The sequence below is a fragment of the Piliocolobus tephrosceles genome, chromosome 17 (genome assembly GCF_002776525.5).
Source record: "Piliocolobus tephrosceles isolate RC106 chromosome 17, ASM277652v3, whole genome shotgun sequence".
Lineage (NCBI taxonomy): Eukaryota > Metazoa > Chordata > Mammalia > Primates > Cercopithecidae > Piliocolobus > Piliocolobus tephrosceles.
In genome coordinates, this window is record NC_045450.1 from 42,712,089 (window position 1) to 42,737,004 (window position 24,916).

Consider the following 24,916-nt stretch of genomic DNA (forward strand, 5'->3'; position numbering starts at 1 on the left):
TTTTGTTTTGTTTTGTTTTTTTGAGACAGGGTCTCGCTCTGAGTCAGCTGGGTTGAAGGGCAGCAGCATGATCATAGCTCACTGCAGCCTCAACCTCCTGGGCTCAAGTGATCCTCCCACCTCAGCCTCCCAAGTAGCTGGGCCTACAGCCGTACACTCGCCTGGCTAATTTTTGTATTCTTTGTGGAGATGGGGTCTTGCCATGTTTCCCAGGCTGGACTTGAACTCCTGGGCTAAAGCAATTCTGCCACTTCGGCCTCCCAAAGTGCTGGGATTACAGGCTTGAGCCACTTTTCCTAGCCCCAAACTTTTTAAAATTGGCTAATCGGGACTAAATATCATGAAAGAGTGCAACGTGGTCGGTTAAACAAGGACAACCCTGTTGTCTGTGTCTGAAGACCACTGCACATTTCCCAAAAGCAAATTTCAAAGTGGAGAATTTAGAAACCCACTTCCCAGATGAGGGATCCTACAGAGAAGTGAGTCCGTGGAAATGATGAAATTGCCCGGTTCCTTTCCCTAAATTCCGACTTCCTTTCCCCAAGGACATCCCAGGAGGGTTCAAATGCGCGCTAAGGCGCTCTGCCAGGTCTCCTGATTTCCAGTTTCCGGGAGGTGAGGCCGGCTGGGGTGCCCCGCGGGCCTGCTCTAGAGAAAACCGCCCTCAGGTGAGGACAGCTTCCATTTCCGGGTCTGAAGATAAGGAATACGGTCTCCGCCCTCCTGCCTGCCGCCCTCACCCACTGACCACGCCGGTCAGTCTCCAGGGTTGCCCTTGGCCTGGCCCCCGGGTCTCGGTGGACCTTCGACCCGGGCCTCCCAGCTCTGGCCTCCTGCATCCACCCCGCCCCGACCTCAAGCTGCTTCCGGAATAGAATGAACGCCAGCTCATTAAGTTTCGCGGGGAGGTGTGTCCACCCGCCCCGCGCCGCGTCGGGCCGCCCTGTAGCACTTCACTCGCACTAGCCAGTGGCCAAAGTGCTTGGGCAACTATTGCGCCAGGCCAAGAACCAGAAGCCTTACCTCGCACTCACCCCAACTCTTTGCCCCACGTTCCCGATAAGAACATGGAGACTCGGAGAGATTAATTTGCCCACGTGCAAGCTGCAGCTAAGGGGCGGACTCGGAACTTGAACCGTGTCCCTCCTAAACCTGCCTCTTGTCCGCCGCAACGCGCCCTCGACGCGCACAAAACCCTCACTTTGATACTGAGGAAAGTTACTCAATGGCCAGAGACACCCTGGGGCTTTTGAAAAGAGGTTTCAGGCTGACAAATTTCCATATATATATATATATATATAAAACGATTCTTTGGTCCCTCCCCTAAGACCTCCTGCCCGACCCCCTCGGCCTCAGTATCCCCCCCACCCAGCAGGTAGGATCCCTAAGGAGGAGTCTTCATTCCTCCCAGGCAGGGAGACCACGCCTTCCCTGCTTCCTCCCTCCGCGGGGGGTCGCGTTGGAGGACACCCCTGTCCCTCAGACGCTGGGTTGAGAGTGACGCGGGGTGGGCTGGAAAGGTTTCCCGCCGTCTGGGAAGAGTAAACGGGCCACCCACCTGCCGGGCCTCGGCCGCCCGCACCTGCTCGTGAGAAGCCTCTGGCTGGGGCACCGCCCCCGGTCCCCGCCCGGGTCCGCGCACTGGGAGCACGCTGGCCCTTTAAGAGCGCGGCGGCCGCGGCGCGCGGGGAGGAGGGCTGGGAGCGCCCGGAGCCGCGCTGAACTCGCCGGGGACGTCGGGCGCCCGCTCCTTGGCTGGCTGGCTGGTTCGCTCGCTCGCTCTTTCGGGTGGGCTCCCTGCGCCTCCTCCCCGGACTGCGTGGGGACCCGGGCCCAATCGGGCGCGGCGGCGAGCAGAATCCCCGGGCAGGAGGCACGCGCTCCGGGCAGCGCCCGGCCCCAGGCATGGACAGAGGGAGCTGGGCGCGCAGGGGGCGCCGCGGGACCGGGCGGCCGGAGAGCTGAGCCAGACAAAGGCTCCGGAGTTGCGCTCGCTCTCGGGAGCCGGGCCCCAGGCTCTGGGCGCCGAGGCTGCGGGACCCCGCGGGGGGTAGCTCCGGCCGGTCCCCTTCCCTCCCGCTGATTCCGAGCTCCCGGACCTGCCCTGCCCGCTTCTCCTCGGGCTTGGGAATTTGCCGAGGCGACCTAGGCGGCTCCAGCGGGGACTGGGAGCCTGAGGTGCGCGGCGCGCCCGCCGGGCCAGGAGCCAGGGAGCGTCGCAAGTTTCCAAGGCGCTTGCGAGGACCCGGCGTGCAGTGTTCCGGGCCGGGCTGGGCGCCGAGAGCATGGGCAGCAACCGGAGCGCGCCCGGACGGCCGGGCTGGACTGGCAGCCTCCTCGGCGACCGGGAGGAGGCGGCGCGGCCGCGACTGCTGCCGCTGCTCCTGGTGCTTCTGGGCTGCCTGGGCCTTGGCGTAGCGGCCGAAGACGCAGAGGTCCATGCCGAGGTAAGACCCCCGCCCTGCCCTTTGGCTGCGGGCTGGGGGCTTAGAGAGAGAGGCGCCACGCCAGCAGCCTGGGACGTGGAGGTGGAAGGAGCGGAGACGCGCCCCCTGTTCTGGGCCTTGGCGGGGAAGAAAGGGGACTTGGCAGGCTGCCCCTCCCCAGCTCGCCCTCTGCAGCGCACCTCTTCCCAAACCCTGGAGGGCGCAGGGCTCGCGCCTCCCCGCTACTCCGAGTACAGCCCTGTTCTGGGCACTGAGCCCCCACCCCGACCCCCCCACATTCAGCCTGTGTCCCTGGAGCCGCTTCCGCCACCCCCAGCCCTTGCGTCCCCTCCTTCCTTCCCTCCAGGGCAGCCGATTCCTCGAGAGCCCAGCTGGCGCGCAGTGGCGCTCTTTGCGAGTGGGGAGGGGGCTACTCTCGGGGACAGCCACAGGCGGAGCAGGAGCTGGGCAGCTGGGCAACAGCGCTCCTGCCCAGGTAGCCTCTCGTCTGGATGATACCGAGGCGCACTCGGCGGGCCGGGATGCGGGGGGATGGGTGCAAACAGCTGAGGCGGCGGACTCCGGTTGCAGGGGCGCTTTGGCTACTTTCTTGCGCTCTTGCGAGGAAGCCTAGCCACGCCCGGGCGGGGTCCCAAGGACGGACCCTGCCTCCCACAGCGCTTCCTTCCAACAGCGCCCCTACGTCGAAGCCCCGGGTGGGAGAGGGTGGACCCCGCGCCTCTTGTAGCTAGGAGCCCGCTAGGCGTCCCTCCTGGGGCCCCGCTGTGGATGGCTCCCGCGGGTGACCAGGCGCGGCATCCCGGTGTAGAGCCGGGTCCAGCCAGCGCCCCAGCTCCATGGTGTCTCCCGAGCGAGGACACTGAAGGCGCCAGCTCTGTTGCCCCAGAGCAAGAGCAGGGTCCGCTCTTCCCCGACTTCTAAGACCTGCTCCCTGCCCCAGATAGGCGGGGAGAGGATTGGACCGGGAGTAGGGAGAAAGAACCACCCCGGAGCCGCTTCTGCACGATGCTCAGGCCTTGGTGCCCTTGGGCTGCCCGGGCTGCGGGCCTGAGCGCCGTTTCTATTTGCAGCTGGGCTGGTGCTCCCTCCCTGGCCCACGGCGGCTTTCCCATCTCCCCGGACTGCCTGGGAGATTTTTCCGATGGAAGCTTGCCCTTCCCCGCCCTACTTTAATAAAAGCATAGAGGAAGGGCAGGGAATTCCTCCTGGGCTCGAGTTACACCTCCCAGCCAGTTCCCCACCTGCTCTGTCCTCCCTCCCCGGCCAGGCCAGGGAGAGCTGCAAGGAGCCAGGATAGGAGCCCCGCCCCGACCCAGTCTGGCCACCCTCCCCCACCCCATTCACACAGGCAGGCAGGAGCTTTAGGGGGCTCCTGTTAGGATTACCCCTCAGCCAGTGACCCAAGTAGTGGGCGGAGAGTGCCGTTTGGGCCCACCTGCCACTCTGGGCTGGAGTGCCAAAGAATTTCAAGTCACAATCCCACTCTTGAGTTTCTAATTTACTAAGGGATGGTGTCTGTACATAGGAAGCAGTGATGGAATTTGATGGCTGTGCATTGCTAATGGCATCCTAGCTGGCCAGGAGCTCTGGGGTGCAGGGACCTGTAGTCGGAGGGGGCTTCACTCTCTCTCTCTTCTGCTTTTCCATCTCACCCCTACCCCAACCCTCCAGTTCAGGGAGTGCCCACAGCTCAATGCTGCCAGGGAAGAAGCTGTGGTTGCATAATCACAGACCGTGCTCCTGATCTGGAGATTGTGACTGTCCTGGAGCCCTACACTCCTGGGGAAACACTTTGGTTGGACCTGGGCAGTGGCTGGAAGAGACCCCGAAAGGTTTAGGGAGCCCTGAATGTTGGCAGCTATGCAGATAGAGGACTAGAGACAGGTGGAGTATCCCAGCTCCTACAGTTGGCTTTGGGTACAGGCCACTTCTGGAGTCCCATCAGGTCTGGCCACATGTGGGCCCAAAGAGTCAAATGGCCTCAGCCGCCAGCCCATCTGCCAGGAGGCTGTGGCCTCAGATTCCTGGGCCTGGCCTTCACCCTGTGTTGAGCCTCCTTTCCTCCAAGAAGGGCTGGCTCTCTCATCCTCACCCCAGCATCCGCACAGCTTTAGGCCTCCAGCTGGGTCACGGCTGGGACCTTCTCGGAGCAGCTTGGCAGTTGAGCCAAGGCCAGCCCCTCTCCATTTCCTCCCTCCCCTCCCAGGGTGGAAGCCACAGGAGTCTCACAAGGCTGAGACCTCAAGGAACCTGGCAAGTGCTAGGAACTGAGAAACACCTGCAACCTGCCAGGCCCTAACCCACCACTGAGCTGCCTTGCCCTGTCCCACATTCTCCCTTAGATGTCCGGTCCCAGTCTGTAGTCATTCCAAGCCAGATCCCCACCTGGCTGAGGTGCCCACTGTTGTTCCTGCCCTGCGGGGCTAAGAGTCTGCAGGTTCACCAGGGGAGCTCTTATCTCACCTGCCTCCCCCTACCCCCTCCTCCCAGGCACAATTCAGGCCCTCAGCCTGCTCTGTGGAGGTGACTCAGGCTGCCAGAGTTCACAGGTGTGGTGTCACCACCACCAAAACAGATCCACCCACCCTTCCTGAACAGGCCCATGAGTATCTTCCTAGCCCCTACGCAGCCACAGAGCAGATGAGGTGGCGGGGGGAGGGGGTGGGGATTGGGGGGGGTCGGCGTGAATTCTCATTTCGACCTTCAGGTGAGCCACAGTCTCGGGCTTCCTGCGCTTCAGTCTCTACTAGTACTTCCATGCTGGCTCTGGCGGGCCCCACTGGTCTCCTCTTTCTTTTAACAGAGCAAAACTACATATGCTGTCTTTGTCCACCAGCTAAGAAAAGGAGGTTAACAGCGGGGCCTTGTCATTGGGGATCTACAGAAGCTGAATCTTCTCCCCCTCCCCTCTTGTCTCTGCTTTTTACTCTGTTTTCTTGCTAGTAGCAAATCACTCCTCTCCATGCTCTGTGTCAAGACCCAGCGAGAACTGGTCTGATTGGCCCAGCCAAGGACCTAGATCTCATTGGGCCATGCACTTCACACCCAGCCCTTGCCATGTTTCCGAGTTGGGACTGCCCTTAGGTCCAGCCAGTCATCTGTCTCCTTGCAGAGAACAGCCTAGTGTAAGCTCCTTGTCTGAGCAGTGTATTGGCCTGACCTTCCCATTGTAACCTCTGAACACAAATACCTCCTTTGCCCAACCCCACGGGATGTCGATACTTAAAAGATATCCATGAATGTGGAGAGGAGCAACATGGAAATAACACGCTATCCCCACCCCCAAAAGAAGACTTTCCTCAAAAGCCCAGTGTCCACTGCTATCTCTTATGCCCACTCAGGATGGCCACACTGCAGGCGTGGAAAAGCCCCTCCCTGCCAAGCGGTTTGTTCTGGCTGTCCCTCTGTGGCCCTTTTGTTGTTTGGTCCAGATGTTCCCTGCCATCATCACCTCTGCCCCGCTGGGAGTTTGACCTCTGCCTCGGGCTAGCTGCGGTGGTCGCTGTGAGCACCCCTGCTTTCCCGATCAGATCAGAATGGATATCCTCCATATCATCCCAAGGCTTAGGTGATTCCCTCGCTTGGACACTCCAGCAGGAGCAGTGCTTTGGTCCTGGAGATGTGTTTTCTGAGTCAGCAAAGACAGGGAGGGGTTGCGGACCCTGCACCTATCTTTCTCCTTTACAAAGAGGGTCCTGGGTGAAGCCCACCATTGAGTGTGAGGATTGGGACCCAGGCGGCTGAACGCTCCAGATCTGAGACACAGTAGGCACCATCTGGCTGGACAGCCCTGAGTGACGGCTCAGATAGGGCTGCTTCACAGTGGGACACAGGTTCCAGGGATTCCTGAGACCAGAGGCCATGGAGCTGGACCTGGATCCCAGAGGCAAAGAGGGATGCCTCTTCCCTAATCCCATGGCCTTCGTGGCAATAGAAGAAAAAGTGGGAAGAGACCCAATTCAGCCTCCAGTGACAGGACAGGTGGATGAGCCCCTGGTTCCAGCCATTAGCCAGCCCGTGGAGATGCCCCCCATCCTGCTGCCATTGGCTGGTGGTGATGCAGGCCGGGGTCTAGATTGCCTCTCCAGGGCACTGGCGCTGGCACTGGCACTGCCTTGTCTTTCCCCTAGGAGTGACTGTCACCCTGTAGGGGTGAGTCTAACTCCACATTCAGCATTTATGAGCATGGCACCTGATACATAGTGCAAAACAGTGCACAACACGGTGGCCTACACCCTGTGTCCAGAGCCTCCCTGGCAAAATAGTGCAAAACACAGTGACAGAAGTGAATGGCATTTACTGTTGGGCAAATCACTGAACCTGTATGAACTTTAGGATCCCTATAAAAAGGGAATAGCAGTGGTATATCTGTTTGATGGAGTTACTGGGGAGATTCATTGCATTTATGTGCAAAACACTAAATGCTATGCACAGCGCCCGGCACAGGGGGCCTAAGGAGTGCGGCGCAGGTGTTACTTTTGAGCATGTTCAACATATTTGTGTCTGTCCTGGACACAGCCTAGGGATGTTTTGTAAGCATTTTCACGTTTAATCCTTGTATTAACTCTTCAAGTGTATATGCTGTCATTACCCTATTGTACAAAGGAGAAAACTAATACTGTGAGTCGAGAAAAATGACCCCCGCATTCCATAGCCGGGGAGTGGCAGAGCTTGGATTTGAACCCAGCTCAGTCTGGCCTAGAGCCCAAGCTCCCAACCCCTATGTAGGGGTAAAGGCTACAGGGCAGAGCCTAGGGTGCCATCCTGTGGAAGTTCCACCACGCAGAATTCTGCTGGGCCCGATCCAGGTGGGAAGGAGGTTTCTGAGGTGGAGCCAGAGCTGCCTGAGCTGTGTGAGCCAAAAGCCCTCCCCAGGCCCACCCAGCCTTGCCCCCATCTGTCCAGCCAACCAAGCTCTGCCCTGTGGATAGCCCCGTCTAGGAGTCAGCACCTGCAGGGAGGTTTCCAGGTGAGGACCCAAGGCTGGGCCCCCAGCCAGGCCTGAAACTCCTGGCTAACAGAGGCCTCTTCACCCCGCCCACTGGCCAGGGAACCCAGTTGTTTTTTCCTCCAAGTTAAGGAGTGTGGGGCAGGCTGGAAGGCTGCTGGGTAAAGAAGTGGTCAGACCTCAAGACGTCTTCCTCCTTCCTGCTTCTCCTGCTGGACTTCCCCCACCACCCAGAGTCCCAGCCCCCACCTTCAACTCGCTTTAAGACCCATGGGAGGGAGAAGATTTAAGCCCAAACTAAGCATATGTGTCCTAGAACTGCTGAAATGTGGACCATACTGCCTCTAAAGTACAGTGTGCAATCCACCAAGGAGGACCTGGCTCAACGCCGCCTTTTTTTTTTTTTTTTTTTTTTTGAGACAGAGTCTCGCTCTTGTGGCCCAGGCTGGAGTGCAGTGGAGCAATCTCGGCTCACTGCAGCCTCCACCTCCCCGGTTCAGGCGATTCTCCTGCCTCAGCCACCTGAGTAGCTGGGACTACAGGCGCATGCTACTACACCTGACTAATTTTTTGTATTTTTAGTAGAGACGGGTTTCACTGTGTTAACCAGGATTGTCTCAATCTTCTGACCTCGTTACCTGCCCGCCTCAGCCTCCCAAAGTGCTGGGATTACAGGTGTGAGCTACCACGCCCTGCCCATGCCACCTTCCTTTACTGGCCTTGGGGGTGCTCTCAACCCTGCTTGGTGGATCGGAGTGATGATCTTGGCCCTATTTTGCAGAGGAGGGAACTAAGGCTTAGAAAAGTTATCCTAGCCATCTTCCATTGCCCCGGGCCCTGTTATGTGGACTAGCAGTCCGAACCAAGGAGCGGCCCTCAGGGGCTGACTTCCGCTCAGCCTGAGGAAGGGCTAACAGTCGTTGCTGTCTGGAGAGGGAATGGGCTGCCTTGGGTGGCAGTGAGCGCCCCCTGTCTGCAGCATGCAGGCTGGATGAGTTTTTGGCCAGCTGTGGTCCGTGGAGGCCTTGGGGGTGGCTGGGCTCTATGGTACTGGGGCCACCCAGCTGGTGAGTGGACTCTTGGCTCAGGTCTGCTGATCTAGGTGGACCCTGTGGGCCTGGAGTGCGCACCCTGCCTTCTGCAAGCTCCCTGGCTGTCCTAGGACTCGTCCCATTCAGCATAGGCTCTGTGCCTAGTGGCTGGGAGTACAGAGCTGGGCACAGCCTTGGCCTGCTCCCTAGAGCCCTCAATACCAAGACTACAGGGTAGGGGAGATGAGCATGGTGAGGACCTCACAAGGCCACAAAAGGTCTGGGGGCCGGATCCATCGCTGGCAGCCTTGACAAGGCTTCTTTTGTGCCTGGCTGGGCAACTCTGCCTGGGTCTGCTCAGATTGCAGACAGAACCTGGGTGACAGAGGCAAAGCAGAGCCCAGTAGAAAGTGTCCTTATCTCCTGGGGTCCGATAAGGGCCCTGGGGGAGGGGGCTGCCGGCCAGCTCCACAGATCTGAGGGCTGGAGGAGCTGGAAGGGCCGGCTGGGGCAGCGGCAGCAGACGCTTGCCCCCTCCCCCACCCCACCCCCACTCCCCCACTGTGGCGGCTGCTCACTGCACAGTATTGATCTAGCGGCTTCTTACACCAACCCTCTCGGCAGCCTGTTGGGGGAGGGCGGACTGAGATGGCCCAGCGCCCAGACCCGGCAGGAGATGTTGGGTGTGGGGAGGATTAGGCACCCTTCCCCGTGCTGTGCTGGGCACTGCTCCTGAGAAAGGCCTAGTGTCCCCAGCCTGAGGCCAAGAGGAGCTGGTGATACTTCAGAAGCAGCCTGGTCCGATAGTCCCAGTTCCAGCCCAGGTCAGCTCTGTGACCCTGGGTGAGGCACTCACTATCTCTGAACCTTGCTGTCTGTATCACGGGAATGGTCATAAATCTACCTTTCAGGAGTGGCAGTGAACATTCACTGGAGGCTGGAATGGGTGGCTGGCCCATGCCAGACTCAGGTGCTGCGGTTATGGCCTCTCCTGTGTACCGGGGTCCAGGAACCCCCCCTTCTGACTCCTGGTGACTCCATATCTCCTTGCCACTCACCTGAAGTGTCAATAAATACTAATGGGATGGGGTCTGGAAGTCAAGAAAGAAATTGGCTAGGTGTGGTGGCTCAGCCTGTAATCCCAGCAATTTGGGAGGCCAAGGTGGGCGGATCACCTGAGGTCAGGTACTCGAGACCAGCCTGGCCACCATAGTGAAACCCTGTCTCTACCAAAAACAGAAAAATTAGCTGGGTGTGGTGACGCACGCCTGCAGTCCCAGCTACTCAGGAGGCTGAGGCAGAAGAATAGCTTGAACTCAGGAGGTAGAAGTTGCAGTAAACCGAGATCACGCCATCCTGGGTGACAGAGAGAGACTCTGTCTCAAAAAAAGAAAAGAAATGGCTGAGAGAACCACAGTGGCCGGTGCCCCCCATAGTAGCCCACACCCCAAGCTGCAGAGGGGAGGGGCCCTCATGGCCCCAGAGCCCTCCTTCCCTCCCATTGGACAGTGGCCTTGGTGGCAGAAGAAACAAGTCCTGCTTCATATCCCACCCTACTCTGCCACTTACAGACTTTCTGAGCCTCAGTTTCCTCACCTGAGAAGCAAAGCTTCACCCATGTGGCTCACCCCACCTGTGACTCTAGGTTGCAGGAAGAAGTTCCTTGTATTAGGGACAGTTTTTACAGTTACCAGGAGAGCAGCAAGGGCTTGAACACTGGGACTGGGAGTCATGACCTGGGGACTCATCTGTGCCTTTTGCCCAGTGGCAGCAAAGTAGTTCAGCAAGCTCCCCACACTGCCCACCTGGAGGCAGCAGCACCTCCGGCCCCGCCCTCACGTCCCCGCCCCCTGCTGTCTCTTCCCTCCTGTGTTCTCCCGAACATGTAGTGTGGCGGGAAGGTGCCGGGAAACTTCTTCCTGGACCCTGGGGAAAGGAGGAAGCTCCCAGTCCTGTGGGTGGTATTGCTGCCACCCAGGCAGATTTATGGACACTTGGCATTCAGCTACCCTGAGCACGCTTTCACTGGTCAGGTGTGCTCTGTCAGCTTTGCCTTGTTATCCAGAGGTTTGGCTGGTCTGCACCAAGGCTGTGTTTCTGCTTACCACCCCCCAACTCCCCCAATCACTGCCCAAGGGGTGCCCCCATCCTCAGCCTCTGGCTCTTCACCCCAGGTGGCTGAGGGTTGAAGCTTGGCTGATAGCGAGATGGAAGCTCTTCACTTTCCTGGAACTCAATACTGATTCTCTGTGTGGAGGGTCCATAGTGCCCTTGGGACCCTCCTGGCAGCCCCTGAACTGGCCCCGGGGTTGAAGGGGCCCCTCTGCTGGTCTCTGGAGCTCTTCACTGCAGACAGGCCAGCACCCTCGCTTTCCTCCCTGGGGCCTCAGACTGATCCCCCCGCCGCCCTCCCCTCCTATCACTCTACAGATACTGCTAATCAGCCCCTCAGTGGCCCATGATTGCGCTCCCAGAGATATTTTTACCGTATGCAAATAGGTGATGTAGAGGTGCCCTAATCTGCTGGCAGCCAGTCCCCCGCCACTCCCCCGGCTTCTAGCTGCTTTCCCTTTGCCGTTAGAGCTGGCTGAGCATCATGGCCTCGCCTTCTGGATCTCCCCAAGCACCTTCAGGGAAACTGTCCTTTAAGGATGGTGGATCTGCCACTCCACACCCCCCAGCACGGGAGCCTTGGGAGAGGTTTCCCATGCTTGGGAAGAACAGGGAGGGTACCCACGACATTGCCAGTATCTTATTGAGCTGTGGGAATGCGCCCTGGCCCAGAAGAGAGGAGTGCTGGTGGAGGGGCCCTGGGGGCCTCCTGCCTCCCTCCACTCTGGGGTTCTGGTGGAGCCTGGCCCATCACCAGTCTTAGAAGGTCCAGACCCATCAGCCCTCTTGGTCGACGATGGGTCAAGGAGGCCGAAGGCTGCCTGCCCCAGGGACAACCACACAGGCCTTGGGTCTCTGTCATTTGCACATGTGTCGAGCACCATCTGCTGCCCAGGGTCGTGTCAGGCACTAGCGTGCACTGTCCATTTCCTCCTCATAGCAACCCGGGAGATGCGGCAGGTCCTGGTGCAACCCCCCTTTTACCGATGACCGACTGAGAGATAAGGAGGTGAAGTCACACCTCGGAAATAACCAAGCCAGGCTCTGCCTAGCTCCGCCTGTCCCCAGAGCTAGTGGTGGTTTCTCAGCTCCGTGTTTCCACCCCATTGTTCTGGGGCTATTTCCCGGGTCCTGAGAGGCCTCAAAGCTGTGGCCGCGCATCCAGACTGCAACCCCGGCAGCTTCTCCATGCTGCCTTCCTTGGCTCAGCAGCTGCTCCGTCTATCAGCAGCCTGGGTACCGCTGAGCTGGCCTGCCCAGCCACACCAGGGACCTGGCCGGTTGCCAGGGCTGGGCTGGTGGATGGCACTGAGAGAGCAAGTGCCTGAAGTATTAGATGTGACGTTGGTGGCAGGCAGATATGTGAGCTGTCAGCCTAAAGTAACCTCTGTGTCCAGCTACTCCCCTGCTCCTGGGCCCTCGAGGTGTAGCCCTCACCTCCCAGAGCACTCAGAGGGCCGGCCTTAAGGGCTTCTCATTCTGGATACCCCTAGAGACCCAGACAAGTCAGACACAGACACTTGCAGTGGCCAAGGTCCAGGGCAGCCCCTGGTCTCTGCTCACTGCCTCCCATGGTGGTCACCGTGCTCTTGAAGGCTTGAGGACATGAAGCAGGCAGGGCAGAACCCCCTCTCTACCACAGCTCGGCCTGGCTCTGCCCTCTGGCTTGGCCATGCAACTCGTGGGGTGTGGGTTCCTTGCTTTTTGGGTGGGCTGGGTGTCCCAGGAAGACTGTAAGTTCCTGAAGGCCGGGATGCCTCAGCCTAGTCCTCCCGTGACCCCCAGCTGGCACAGAAGGTGTTCAGAAACATCTGGCAGGGTGGCTGGTAGATGGATGAGAAGACTTGCCAAGCAAGCCCTAGAAAGGGAAGGGCACACCTGTTGTATACCAGCTTTTTCGAAGGCTGCTTTCCTCAAACCTCACCCCTCAACAGCCCATGGTTCCCCATTCTATAGGTGAGGAAGCTGGGGCCCAAGAAGAATGAAGACTTTGTAGTAGACCAGGGCCTGGGCTTCAGGCTTCTGTCCCGCCCTCCAGCCTGGGTGGGTACCTGCATCTGTCCACTCTTTCCAGGAGATTTAAGGTCTTTGGGGAGCAGTGCCAAAGGGTAAGGCCTCAAGAGGTCCTCAATCCTTTTGGGTCCCCAGCAGTCTCCTTGGCCTGGTAGGGGCCGACCCTGGAGGGGCCAGTGCAGTTGTCAGCTGCTGTGGACACGGCTTCTGTCTTAATGGGGGAAGACAAATAGCAAACGCCTAATCGAAATATACAGTACATTAGATGGGTGATAAGCATGGGGGGAAGGAGGAGGCTGCAGGGTATAGCTGATGGGGCCTTTTTAACATGTCAGAGAACACCTCTTATATAAGGTGGTATGGAAACAACGACCTGAAGAAAATGAGGATGAAAGCCACACAGTTGTCTGGCGGGAGAGTGCATCAAGCAGCAGGGGCAGCAAGTGCAAAGGCCCTGAGGCAGGAGCGTGCCCAGCTGGGATGGATTGTGGTGAGGGCCGGCTAAGGTGGGGTGACAGAGTGAGGACCCTGTGGCTCCTGTACAAATGGCTTTTCCTTTGCAATGGGAAATCTTCAGAGGGTTCTAAGCAGAGAATTGACCAAATCTGACCTGGCCTTTGTTCTGGCTCTTATGTGAGGCGAGATGACAGGGAGGAGGGTGCTGAGGCTCACACGGTCACCTGGGCAGGAGGTGATGATGGCTCAGATAGGGCAGCACTGGTGGAGGTGGTGGGAAGCAGTCAGCACAGGCTGTACATGTTTGGAGGTAGCTCTGCCAGGACCTGCTGACGGGGTTGTGGCTTCTTTGCAGAACTGGCTGCGGCTCTATGGCTACCTACCCCAGCCCAGCCGCCATATGTCCACCATGCGGTCCGCCCAGATCTTGGCCTCAGCCCTTGCTGAGATGCAGCGCTTCTACGGGATCCCAGTCACGGGTGTGCTCGACGAAGAGACCAAGGAGTGAGTTCCCCCCTCATCCAGACCCCACAGACACCTGCCCTCCATCTGGCCTGTTCTCAAGAGGGCTCAGCATGTGGAGTTTCCAGAAAAGAGTGGCCTAGATAAGAGATGCCAAATGGTTTGGTCTCCATGCCAGTTCTCATTGGTTAGAGTGGCTGCCCAAAGCCTTGTGTTGAGAAAGCTCCAGGGGCAGAATCCAGGCCTTGGCAGTAAGGAGCACAGTGATCGATTAGTGATGTCTGACATGGCCAGGGGAATGTGGAGGTGCAGTCCAGGAGCTGTGGAGGGCAAATTCTAGCCAGGCATGGCTATGAATCTAACAAGTGACATGACCTAAAGCCATGTCCCTGAAAAGAATGCACAGAGCATAACGTATCCAGGACAGAAGGCCTTGAGCGACCCTCCATTACTGGGTGATAAGGAGAGAAGGGCTCACCTTGACTGAGCCACTCCTGGGCACTCAGTCTTCCAATACAGGCATTTTGCCCATTTTACTGGAAGTTGAAGCTGAGAGTCCCCCATCCCCACCATGTCATAGGAGGGGCAGCTGGGAAGCCTGGAAGTGGCAGTACCAGAACAGGCAGGTGTGTGGAGGAGAGGCTCCGTGCTCACCCCTCTGTGTCTATGTCACAGGTGGATGAAGCGGCCCCGCTGTGGGGTGCCGGACCAGTTCGGGGTACGAGTGAAAGCCAATCTGCGGCGGCGGCGGAAGCGCTATGCCCTCACCGGGAGGAAGTGGAACAACCACCATCTGACCTTCAGGTGGGGGGCTCAGCTGCCCAGGGAGACGTCTGCCCCTTGGCAGGCCGAGCCTCAGGCCTCCTTTCCCAGAGCCCACCCTAGGGCACCCAGCCTCAACAGACCAGCCCACTCCCACACTGATGAGACCAGCCACACACACCAGGCAGTCTCCCTCGAGAGAAGGTCAGGACCCTTCAAGCTACTTCCGCCCTGTCCTTCCCCACCTCCCACCGCCCTGCAGACAGGGGCTGGCCTCACTGGGCACAGCTGGGCTACTGCCCCAGCACGGACTGTGGCGAGGGGTGGGGGATGGCTGGGGTGCAGGAATCCAGGCATCCATCAAGTGAACAGGCGAGTCGCCTGCAGAATCCTTGGATCAGGGGCCCTCATCCTTTTTGCTGAGTCCTTGAGCAAGAAAACCCCACAGCCAAGTGTGCCTTAAGCCATGTGATTTTTCCCCAAGGGTTCCCCTTTTTGTTCCAGTCTGGCTCTGTCCCCACTCTGAGTTCCATCTCCCGAGGAAGAGTGGCTCCTATGGTCACTTAGACCTCAAGCCCCGAGAGTGAATTCAAGGTACAACCAACTAAAATATTCCCTTCAGGTTTAATGGAAGTCTCTCCAGCACACAGAGCTGAATGTGATTTATATGCGTAAGATCAGGCTTCACCATACTTCATCAAATGCAGGCTCTGGCTACAACTTACTCCTCTAATCCTCACTGGAACCCTGTGAAGAAAGTAACACACACACACACTCTTTTCTAACTTAACAGATAAAGAAACTAGCCAGGCACAGTGGCTCATGCCTGTAATCCCAGCACTTTGGGAGGCTAAGGCCGGTGGATCATCTGAGGTCGGGAGTTTAAGACCAGCCTGACCAACATGGAAAAGCCTAGTCTCTACTAAAAATACAAAATTAGCCAAGCGTGGTGGTGTAATCCCAGCTACTCGAGATCCCAGCTACTCGGGAGGCTGAGGCAGGAGACTCGCTTGAACCCAGGAGGCAGAGGTTGCAGTGAGCTGAGATCACACCACTGCACTCCAGCCTAGGAAACAAGAGCAAAACTCTATCTCAAAAAAAAAAGAAGGCCAGGTCCAGTGGCTCATGCCTGTAATCCCAGCACTTTGGGAGGCCGAGGCAGGCGGATCACTAGGTCAGGAGTTCAAGACCAACCTGACCAACATGGTGAAACCCCGTCTCTACTGAAAATACAAAATTAGCTGGGTGTGGTGGCACGCGCCTATAGTCCCAGCTACTCAGGAGGCTGAGGCAGGAGAATCCCTTGAACCTGGGAGGCGGAGGTTGCAGTGAGCCATGATCGTGCCACTGTACTCCAACCTGGGTGACAGAGCAAGACTCCATCTCAAAAAAAAAAAGAAAGAAAGAAGTTGGAAATAGAGAGACTAAGTTACTTACCCAAGGTCACACAGATACTGTTAGAGCCAGGCCTTGAACTCAGGTCTGTCTGACCCTGGAGCTCAACATTCAGAACTGCTCAGCCCGTGTTTCCCAAACCTCACCCATTTGCATCCCATTTTCTAGGTCTTTCCCCCAGCCACATAGCACCAGTATTTTAGTTTACTTAATGTCTCTCTTACTTAAAATCAGTTTATTTGCCACAGTGCAATCTTAATTTAATGATATCTTCATGATCTCCTGGATTTGACAAAACCAAATTATGATTTACATCAAAGCAAGCTGCCAATTGATACTAACGGGCTTGTTGGTGACCTTGCGTGCCCTCTTGGGAACATACCAGCAGAGGACAGTAGGCCCTTGGCCCTGTATCCGCTCACTCATCTCCCACCCACCCCCAGCATCCAGAACTACACGGAGAAGCTGGGCTGGTACCACTCGATGGAGGCGGTGCGCAGGGCCTTCCGTGTGTGGGAGCAGGCCACGCCCCTGGTCTTCCAGGAGGTGCCCTATGAGGACATCCGGCTGCGGCGGCAGAAGGAGGCCGACATCATGGTACTCTTTGCCTCTGGCTTCCACGGCGACAGCTCACCGTTTGACGGCACTGGTGGCTTTCTGGCCCACGCCTATTTCCCTGGCCCCGGCCTGGGCGGGGACACCCATTTTGACGCAGATGAGCCCTGGACCTTCTCCAGCACTGACCTGCATGGTGAGGACAGCTAGCCAGGGTTGGGGGCAGGGCAGGCGGCGCTGGAGCTGGGCAACAGTGCCCTGCTGAGTGGGTTCAGCAGCCACGGGGCTGGGAGGAGAGAGTTCCCCTGTGTTTGTCTCCGGATCACTATACTTGATTTCAGTCTGTTGTCCCACCATCTCCAAGGGGAGGCGAGAAAGGATGATTGTACCCATTTCTCAGATGGGGTTGTTGTAGGCCAAAAGAGCTCAGCCTCTTCCAAGAGGGAAGCAAGGGCAGGCTCTCTGGCAGCCTCAGCCTGGAGGGTCCAGGGTGGTTAGGTCCTGGGACTGGCCAGAGCTGACTGTGCTGCCTCCTCCTCTCCCCGAAAGGAAACAACCTCTTCCTGGTGGCAGTGCATGAGCTGGGCCACGCGCTGGGGCTGGAGCACTCCAGCAACCCCAATGCCATCATGGCGCCGTTCTACCAGTGGAAGGACGTCGACAACTTCAAGCTGCCCGAGGATGATCTCCGTGGCATCCAGCAGCTCTACGGTGCGTGGGCTGTTACCAGCAGGCTCTGCATGCCGCTCTCAAGTCCCTGCCCAATGAGGAGTGGGCATTACTGCCATCCCCGTTTTGTAGATGAGAAACCCAAAGCCCAGTGAGGATTAGTGACTTGCCCACATCATTTGGGGAATAAATGGTGGTGCTGGAAGTGAAACCCAGAGCTGGCTGCCTCCAGGGCCTGGCCCTCACTCGAGGCTGTGGCTGCAGGCTAGAGGCCTTGAAGGGACACAGGTGGCACCATTGTTCCTCATGACCTTCCTCTCCTTACCCTTGGCGGTATTCTTACTAGACCACAAGTGCCTCGGGGATCCCAGGACCCGCCCCCTCCCACCATCACTTTCAGCCTGAGCCTGTCACAGCTCTGTTCACAGTGTTACAGGTTTATCACTTCCCAGTGGCTTTGAGGAAGTGCCACCCCCCACCCAGGGCCCACCCGAGAAAGTCTCCAGCAGTGAGGTCCCCTGGGCCAGTTCAGTGGGCCAAGGCCTGCACCCTGTGCTCACACCGAGCCCTGCTCGGGGCTGGTAGCTCCTGCCATGCTGGGCACTTGATGGGCACCCCTTGCTGCATCCCCCGCAACTTGGAAATGCAGAGTCCAAAACATCTGAAGCCAGGGCCTGGAGCTTCTGCTGGAGCAGGCTGGCACCCCAAGGGGAATGTCCCCAAGGGGACATGCAGGCAGACACCCTCAGGAGCACAGTGACCCAAGGTCAGTGTGGGGAGGTTGAGGAGGGGCTAGAAGGAGGAGGACCCAGGTCCCATCGAGGATGGAGGCAGGTGTTGGGGAGGGGTCTGCTGTAGATGGACAGGATTTTACTTTCCAGCTGGGTGGGCCTGTGCTGGGGGCCCAGGCCCAGGATTCTGAGTAGGAACACAGACCTCACTTCTGAACAGACTCACCGCCTCTCTGCAGGTACCCCAGACGGTCAACCACAGCCCACCCAGCCTCTCCCCACTGTGACGCCACGGCGGCCAGGCCGACCCGACCACCGGCCGCCCCGGCCTCCCCAGCCACCACCCCCAGGTGGGAAGCCAGAGCGGCCCCCAAAGCCGGGCCCCCCAGCCCAGCCCCGAGCCACAGAGCGGCCCGACCAGTATGGCCCCAACATCTGCGACGGGGACTTTGACACAGTTGCCATGCTTCGCGGGGAGATGTTCGTGTTCAAGGTCTGGCCCTGCCTCCCGTGCCTGTCCCTGAGCCTTTTCCCTGGCTGCTCTGGGCCCCCTGTCCCACCCTCACTCAGCAGGACCCGGGGAGCCATTAAGCCCTCAGCTCTAGACGAGGTGGAATCCAGCCCGAGAGGTTGAGGGACTTGTCCAGGGTCACATAGCAAGCCCTCGTGCCAACTCCCCAGCTCAGGGCTGTTTCTGTGCAGCCCTGAGTTTCCAAGCCACTGCCTGCCTCCGTACCTCAGTGTCCTCTCCCTGGGCCCACCCTCACCTGGGAAGGGGTGGTTTGAGGATGGCACCTCTCTTGGCCAAGGCAGCTTGCCTGTGCTGCCTGCTCACACCACGCCCTCCCCAGGGCCGCTGGTTCTGGCGAGTCCGGCACAACCGCGTCCTGGACAACTATCCCATGCCCATCGGGCACTTCTGGCGTGGTCTGCCTAGTGACATCAGTGCTGCCTACGAGCGCCGAGACGGTCGTTTTGTCTTCTTCAAAGGTAAGCAGGGGTAGGGTTAGGGGGCTGGGCACCCTTCCTGCCATGACCTCTGACCCTGCTGGACCCGAGGGAAAGCGAGGTGAAGGGCTGCATTGCATGTCTGGTCCTGTGCCCCCACTGTGGGCTCACTCTGGGAGGATGGGGACACGGCAGCAAGGTGGGGATGGGAGGAAGATAGAGGCTGGGGGCAGGGTTGGACCTGCGACCCGGAAGTACCTGGCCACCTCGTGCAGCGCAGGGCTCAGCCCTGCTTCCCTCTGTCCTTGCCTCTTTGCCTCCTGCAGCCCCATCCTCATAAGAACAGGTGCCGCCAGCCCACTCCGGGGCCAGATTTCTGTGGTCTGTCTTCAGAGACAAGGTCTTGCAGGGCAGCGCCCCATGGTGGATCTGCCGGGGCTCTAACCCCACTTTCCTGAGCTTCAGCGAGGCATGAGGACAGGGCTGCCCCACACTAAAAGCAGGAAGCGCTGGGCCACACACTGAGGGCTGCGAGTGTGCTCCAGGGGCACAGCCCCCAGACCCAGAGGCCAGGCAGCCCCCTCCCCATACAAGAACTATATGTGTGGGGGTGCGTGTGCACATGGAAGCGAGGGCCGTGGGTGGCGTGTGGCGTGTATGGGTGTGAGCAGGTGACTTGCCCATGGGAACAAGTGTGCCTCAGGTGTCTGTGAGTGCGGTGTGTGATGTGCGGGTGACTGCACTGTATGTCATCACGGATATGTAGAGGGGTGTGAGTGTGATTTTGTGTGCCTTAGGGGGTCAGCAGGGGATGTGAATGGATTTGTGGGCCCAGAAGAGCATTCTTTTCCATCACACACCCCTCAGCCCCAGGCCTATCCTCACTTTGCCTCCCACCTCTCCTGCAGGTGACCGCTACTGGCTCTTTCGAGAAGCAAACCTGGAGCCCGGCTACCCACAGCCGCTGACCAGCTATGGCCTGGGCATCCCCTATGACCGCATCGACACAGCCATCTGGTGGGAGCCCACAGGCCACACTTTCTTCTTCCAAGAGGACAGGTGAGCAGTGCACCCCTCCCCTAAGGGTAGAAGGCCCCAGCTAGGCCCCCCTCAACCTCAGGCCTACCCAGAAGGAATCCACTGCCTATGGGGAATGGGTCCTGGCCCAAGCAGGGTCTCTAGGTCCACAGCCTGGTGCTTTTGGTCGCAGGTACTGGCGCTTCAACGAGGAGACACAGCGTGGAGACCCTGGATACCCCAAGTCCATCAGTATCTGGCAGGGGATCCCTGCCTCCCCTAAAGGGGCCTTCCTGAGCAATGATGCAGGTACCTGGCCAGCCCCTCCCAGTTTGCCCAGCACCTAATAACCCCTGCTACACACACCACGGGGCAGGGCTTGCCCAAGGTCACCCGGCACTATGATGGTGTGTATGGGGGACACGTGTCACGCTCTGGGCTGGGAGCTTACCTAGCCTGACACCCTGGTCCTTCCCGCATGGTTAAAATTCCTTTTTACACACAGGCAAACTAATAAACCAGAGAGCTTGAGCAGAGTGCCCAAATCCCACAGCCAGGACGGTACGGAGTCAGGATTCCAGGCCAGTTCTGCCTGCGTCCAGAGCTGCAGCTCGGAACTGCCCTGATGCGCACAGAGTCCAGCCGCCCCCAGGCAATCCTAGGGGAGCCTTGAGCCTGAGTGGGGCAGGCTTGGCTCAGAGTGTTAGGGGTGAAAATCCTCCCAGCGCATCGCTCATCTACCTAGAAGGAAAGCCCTGTCTCTGTCATTATAACCGAGAGACAGGGAGCTGTGCCTCTTCTATTTCTCTAGCAAGGTCTCTAGTACATTTAAGAAAAACCAGCCAGGTGTAGTGGCTCACGCCTGTAATCCCAGCTCTTGGAGAGGCCGATGCAAGAGGATTGCTTGAGTCCAGGAGTTCAAGACCAGCCTGGATAACATAGTGAGACTTGATCTCTACAAAAAAATGTTTTAAATCAGCCAGGTGTGGTGGCTTGCACCTATAGTCTCAGTTATTTAGGAGGCTGTGGTGGGAGGATCGCTTGAGTCTGGGAGATCAAGGCTGCAGTGGGCCGTGATTGCGCCACTACACTTCAGCTTAGGTGATTCAGGGGGGACCCTGTCTGCTTTGCCAGTGCTCAGGCCCGTTACACAGCTTCTGTATGTGAGCTTGGCACTCTGCAGCCGCTCTGATCTCTTTTGCTCACCCCTTGATTGAAACCTGGCCCTGCCTGGTGTTGATGGGATGCTGGCAAGGTGTCCAAGGCCAGAGAGCCAGCACAAGGCAGCACCAGGTTCCTTCCGCTCTAGAACAACTGTGGGGTGCTGTGTGGCCTTGAGCAAGACCCTGAACCTCTGTGGTATGAGGTGAAGCCAGTTCTGGGAAGGGGCAGCAGGATCCCTTACTGCAGCATCCAACCCAGCAGGCTGTAGGACCCTTCCAGGCCCTGCCCCAGCTAATGTCAGTCTGGTCAGGAAGCCCAGGATTCTAGTCGTGCCCTCGGCCCAAATCCCTCTGAGCCTCAGTCTGGCTCCTCCAAGTTGAGAAGGGGAAGATTTGAAAATGCCCAGGGAAGCAAATGACAAGAAGGGCGTTTTGAAGCCCTCGGCATGTCCTGGCCTTTGATGGTCTCACTGGTGGTTGGGCTCAACCTGAAGCCAATCTGGCCTCCTTGTCCCCACAGCCTACACCTACTTCTACAAGGGCACCAAATACTGGAAATTCGACAATGAGCGCCTGCGGATGGAGCCCGGCTACCCCAAGTCCATCCTGCGGGATTTCATGGGCTGCCAGGAGCATGTGGAGCCAGGCCCCCGGTGGCCCGACGTGGCCCGGCCGCCTTTCAACCCCCACGGGGGCACAGAGCCTGGGGTGGACAGCGCAGAGAGCAACATGGAGGATGGGGATGGGGACTTTGGGGCCGGGGCCAACAAGGACGGGGACAGCCGCGTGGTGGTGCAGATGGAGGAGGTAGCACGGACGGTGAACGTGGTGATGGTGCTGGTGCCACTGCTGCTGCTGCTCTGCGTCCTGGGCCTCACGTATGCGCTTGTGCAGATGCAGCGCAAGGGTGCGCCACGCGTACTGCTGTACTGCAAGCGCTCGCTGCAGGAGTGGGTCTGACCACCCGGCGCTCCTGCTCACGGTGCTCAGGGGGCACCTGTGGTTTTGAGATGGCTTCCAGGGGCTCCCTCTGCCCCCAGGTAGGGGCCCCTCTCAGCCCTCACACACCCTGTCTGCCCCGCCCTCATTATTTATGCCCAGGTGTTTGTTTTGTTTTGTTTTTGGCACCTTACTTGACCATTTGTTTCTGTTTCCCTGACTGGGGCAGGGTGTTTAGAATTTTCTAAATGTAGTTCTGCTCCAGACAGGGAATTAGGCCCCCATTGTCCTCTGGCTTGGCCACAGCCAGGGGAGCAGAGAGGCAGAGGCCCACATTGGAAGAGTAGCCCCTCCTCAGCCTGAGCCCTGGGGCCATAACTGCAGACTCTCTTTACCCAGTTGGAGACTGGCTGGCCCCCCTGGTCCCCTCCCTCCCAAGTGAGTCTCTCTGGGCCTGAGGAAGAGCTTTCCATCCAGGGGCAGCCCCAGGCCGAAGGGGACCTGGAAGGGAGGTGGGCCATGGCCCCTGAGCCTGTGTTGAGGCTTTGTTCCTTCCCAGTCCACTTCTGACAGCCTCAGCGACCCTGGCTCCTTGTGCCTGAGAACCCAGCCCACCCCCAGCAGCAGCTCCCAGCTCCCACCTCCCCTTGGGCCCACACCTCGTTCCCTCTCTGGAGAAAGGGCCCTGGGCCTGCCTCACCACGGACCAAAGGGAGTATGCCAAGGCCCCTCTCCCCGAGGTAGCAGCAGCCTCGCCCCTAGCAGAGATGCCTCCCTGCGCTAGAACCCTCTGTTCCTTCCCTGCACCTCCTCCCTCCCTCTCCCACTCACACCACCAGCTCCAGGGGCCTAAGCTCCAGCTCCCTCAGGCTTCAGCTGCCAGTGTCCTGAGCCCCAGGGAGAGGGGGCTGACAGGTGCCTAGGCCTGGGCAGTGGATGGCCGTGAATGGGTGCCCACAGTGCCAGGCACTGGGCATGCAGGGTTCCTCCCTTCCAGCTCCCTGTGCCCGCAGGGTCCTGGGAGGAGAGACACTGGTGGGGATAGGCCAGCCACACATCAGACTGTGAACCCCACTAAGGAGCCCATTGTGGCCTGAGGCTGCCCTCCTCCTGGGTTCAGCCCTGAGGACGGAGATGCCTCCTTCCTCTTTTCCTTCCCAAAGCAAGCAGGAGGCCGTGGCTGCTGTGGGAAATGGTACTGTACAGCTGGCTCTGCTTCCCCATGGCCCTGAGTAAGTGGGGTCTGCCACCCAGGATCCCTGAGGTGCTTTGGGGGCAACTCTGCGAGTGGTTTCTCGTGCACTGGCACCAAGTGCGGGTCCGGCAGCTTCTGCCCCCTGCAGAACCGGAGAGCCAGCCAAGGGGTGGGGCTGCGGGGGTTCCGTGTCCACCCCCATACGTTGATTTCTGTAAATAATGTGCACTGAATAAATTGTACAGCTGGCAAGTGTGTTGTTGTTTGTAAGGCCTTCGGCTGGAGCCTCCAGCTGGAAGGGCGTGCAGGTGGTGGGGGTCCAGCCCTTGCTAGGGTTAGGGGGCTTGACCTCAATGCCAAGGAGACCTTGTTCCAATTCCGTGGGGGCTCCTTCCCGATGGCCCTTGGAAACTAGGCCCTGGGAGGGGCAGAGCTTAGGGCTGCCCTCAAGAGTCCAGAAAAGGGAGAGGCAGGGCACCTGGGGTCACCCTGCCAGGGAGGGAGCATGGAGTTAGTTTGCTGTTTGTTCGTGCTGAGAAGACAACCCAGTTTGCCACAAGCCCTTCCCATCTAGGAGTGGAGGAAGAGCCAGGCCAGGCCTTCCAGGCTGGGCTCTGAACACTAACGGGAGCCCAGAGCCGGGCACAGAGAGAGATGGGAAATGGTGCCACTTTGATTCCAAAAGTTCCCTTCCCCACACATGCTGCTCAGAGTGGCAGACACCCAAGACCTGCCCTTTCATCTTTGAGAAGCAGAAAATCCCACCCAGGCCTGTGCAGGGTGCAAGTGATACCCCAGGACGGCAGGAGACTGAGCATGGCTGTGGACCCGGGAGGTCCTCCTTAGCCCCCACATCCACGCTCTTGGCTAAGCCTCTTAGGTACTAGCCTGGGCCCCCAGGAATGTGATGATTTGCCGCAGTAGGGGTCGCACCCCCACCATGGAGCAGGCCAGGGCTCTGCAAGTCCTCAGGCAGGGTCCTTCCTCCTGTTCCAGGCCCAGCCCCCACACCCACAACCGGTCCCATCCCATCCCGCCCCTTCCTCTCTTTGTGTTGAAACTGGCTGAGGAGAGTAGGAAGTGCTGGCCCTTGGAAACCTCGAAGGCCTCTCTCGGGCTCATCTAGGAAACAGCCGGTGAGCTCCCCCACCACAGGGGCCTTGGCAGCAGCAGGGGGGATTCCAAGCAGCTGCCATCTTGTCAGCTTTCCTGTGGCAGAAGCCACGGGGTCCCTCCCGGGTCTACCTCCTACCTGAGTCCCTAGGGTCCCCCAAAAGCCCAGAGGTCACCAGGCAGGTGGAGGGCAGTGTGGGGGCCCAGGGATGAGAGGAGAGTTTGAAAGGCCTTGAGTCAAGCCCTTCCTCACAGCCAAGGCCAGGGGAGAGAGTTGGCAGAGGCCTCAGCTCCTCAGGAAACTGCCTAATGAGCCTTCCTCCCTCATGCTGGCTGCTAAAATCTCAGAGGCCCAGTGGCTGAAGGCATGGCCCATCCAAGAGCCCTATCTATCCTTACAGGGGACTTTGCATGAGGAGGGGTGGGCAGGGCAGCTAGGCCCTGTCTCCTCCCACGTCCAGAGAGCCCAGAGTCCAGGCCTGCCTGAGGCCTAACCCCCGTCCCTTCTCCCCAGGATTAAACAGGAGGCTGCATCTTTAAATTGTTTTTTTGTTTGTTTTTTAAGGTGACTGTAACCTAAACTCACCTTGGGCCCCTCGCAGCCCCCATTCCCTCAGCACCCATTTTTCCTTTACATTTTTACTAATTCCCAGCTGCAAAAACTAAGACATTAATGATAAGCAAAAAGAAGAAAAGTCTCAGTCACCATAATCTCCCAGCCTGTGTTGACAGTTTGACATGATTTGACACGTTTCCTTATAACTTTTTTTCCTGCATTTGCACAGCTTGGAGTTTTAGAGTCTTAAACATCCGGTGCCTGAGCCCTGACGCTGCAGCCTGTGGGAGGTGGACAGAGGATGCTGGGTGGCTGCAAGGTGTTGGCAACAGGGCCTGGCACCAGGCACATGCTAAATATGTGATTGTGACCCCAAGGCTCACAAGTTTCCCATCCACATTTTA

At 58.6% G+C, this 24,916-nt stretch overlaps 1 protein-coding gene across 1 annotated transcript; it reads left to right on the top strand.

The window, feature by feature from the left end:
* The first annotated feature begins 1,494 nt into the window (after window positions 1-1,494).
* MMP15 (matrix metallopeptidase 15) lies at window positions 1,495-23,095 on the top strand. The gene is made up of 10 exons (XM_023210056.1): window positions 1,495-2,447; window positions 13,363-13,511; window positions 14,145-14,273; window positions 16,070-16,377; window positions 16,731-16,892; window positions 17,821-18,074; window positions 18,433-18,571; window positions 19,438-19,588; window positions 19,740-19,855; window positions 21,230-23,095. Exons 1-10 carry the CDS (start codon window positions 2,286-2,288, stop codon window positions 21,667-21,669), a joined length of 2,010 nt encoding a protein of 669 aa, XP_023065824.1. The 5' UTR covers window positions 1,495-2,285; the 3' UTR covers window positions 21,670-23,095.
* The last annotated feature ends 1,821 nt before the right edge of the window (window positions 23,096-24,916 follow it).

Coding starts and splice junctions, on each gene's coding strand:
- MMP15 (XM_023210056.1), top strand. CDS start 2,286: ATGGGCAGCAACCGGAGCGCGCCCGGACGGCCGGGCTGGACTGGCAGC. Junction 16,893..17,820: donor TGGCATCCAGCAGCTCTACG/GTGCGTGGGCTG, acceptor GCCTCTCTGCAG/GTACCCCAGACGGTCAACCA. Junction 19,589..19,739: donor TTCTTCTTCCAAGAGGACAG/GTGAGCAGTGCA, acceptor TTTTGGTCGCAG/GTACTGGCGCTTCAACGAGG.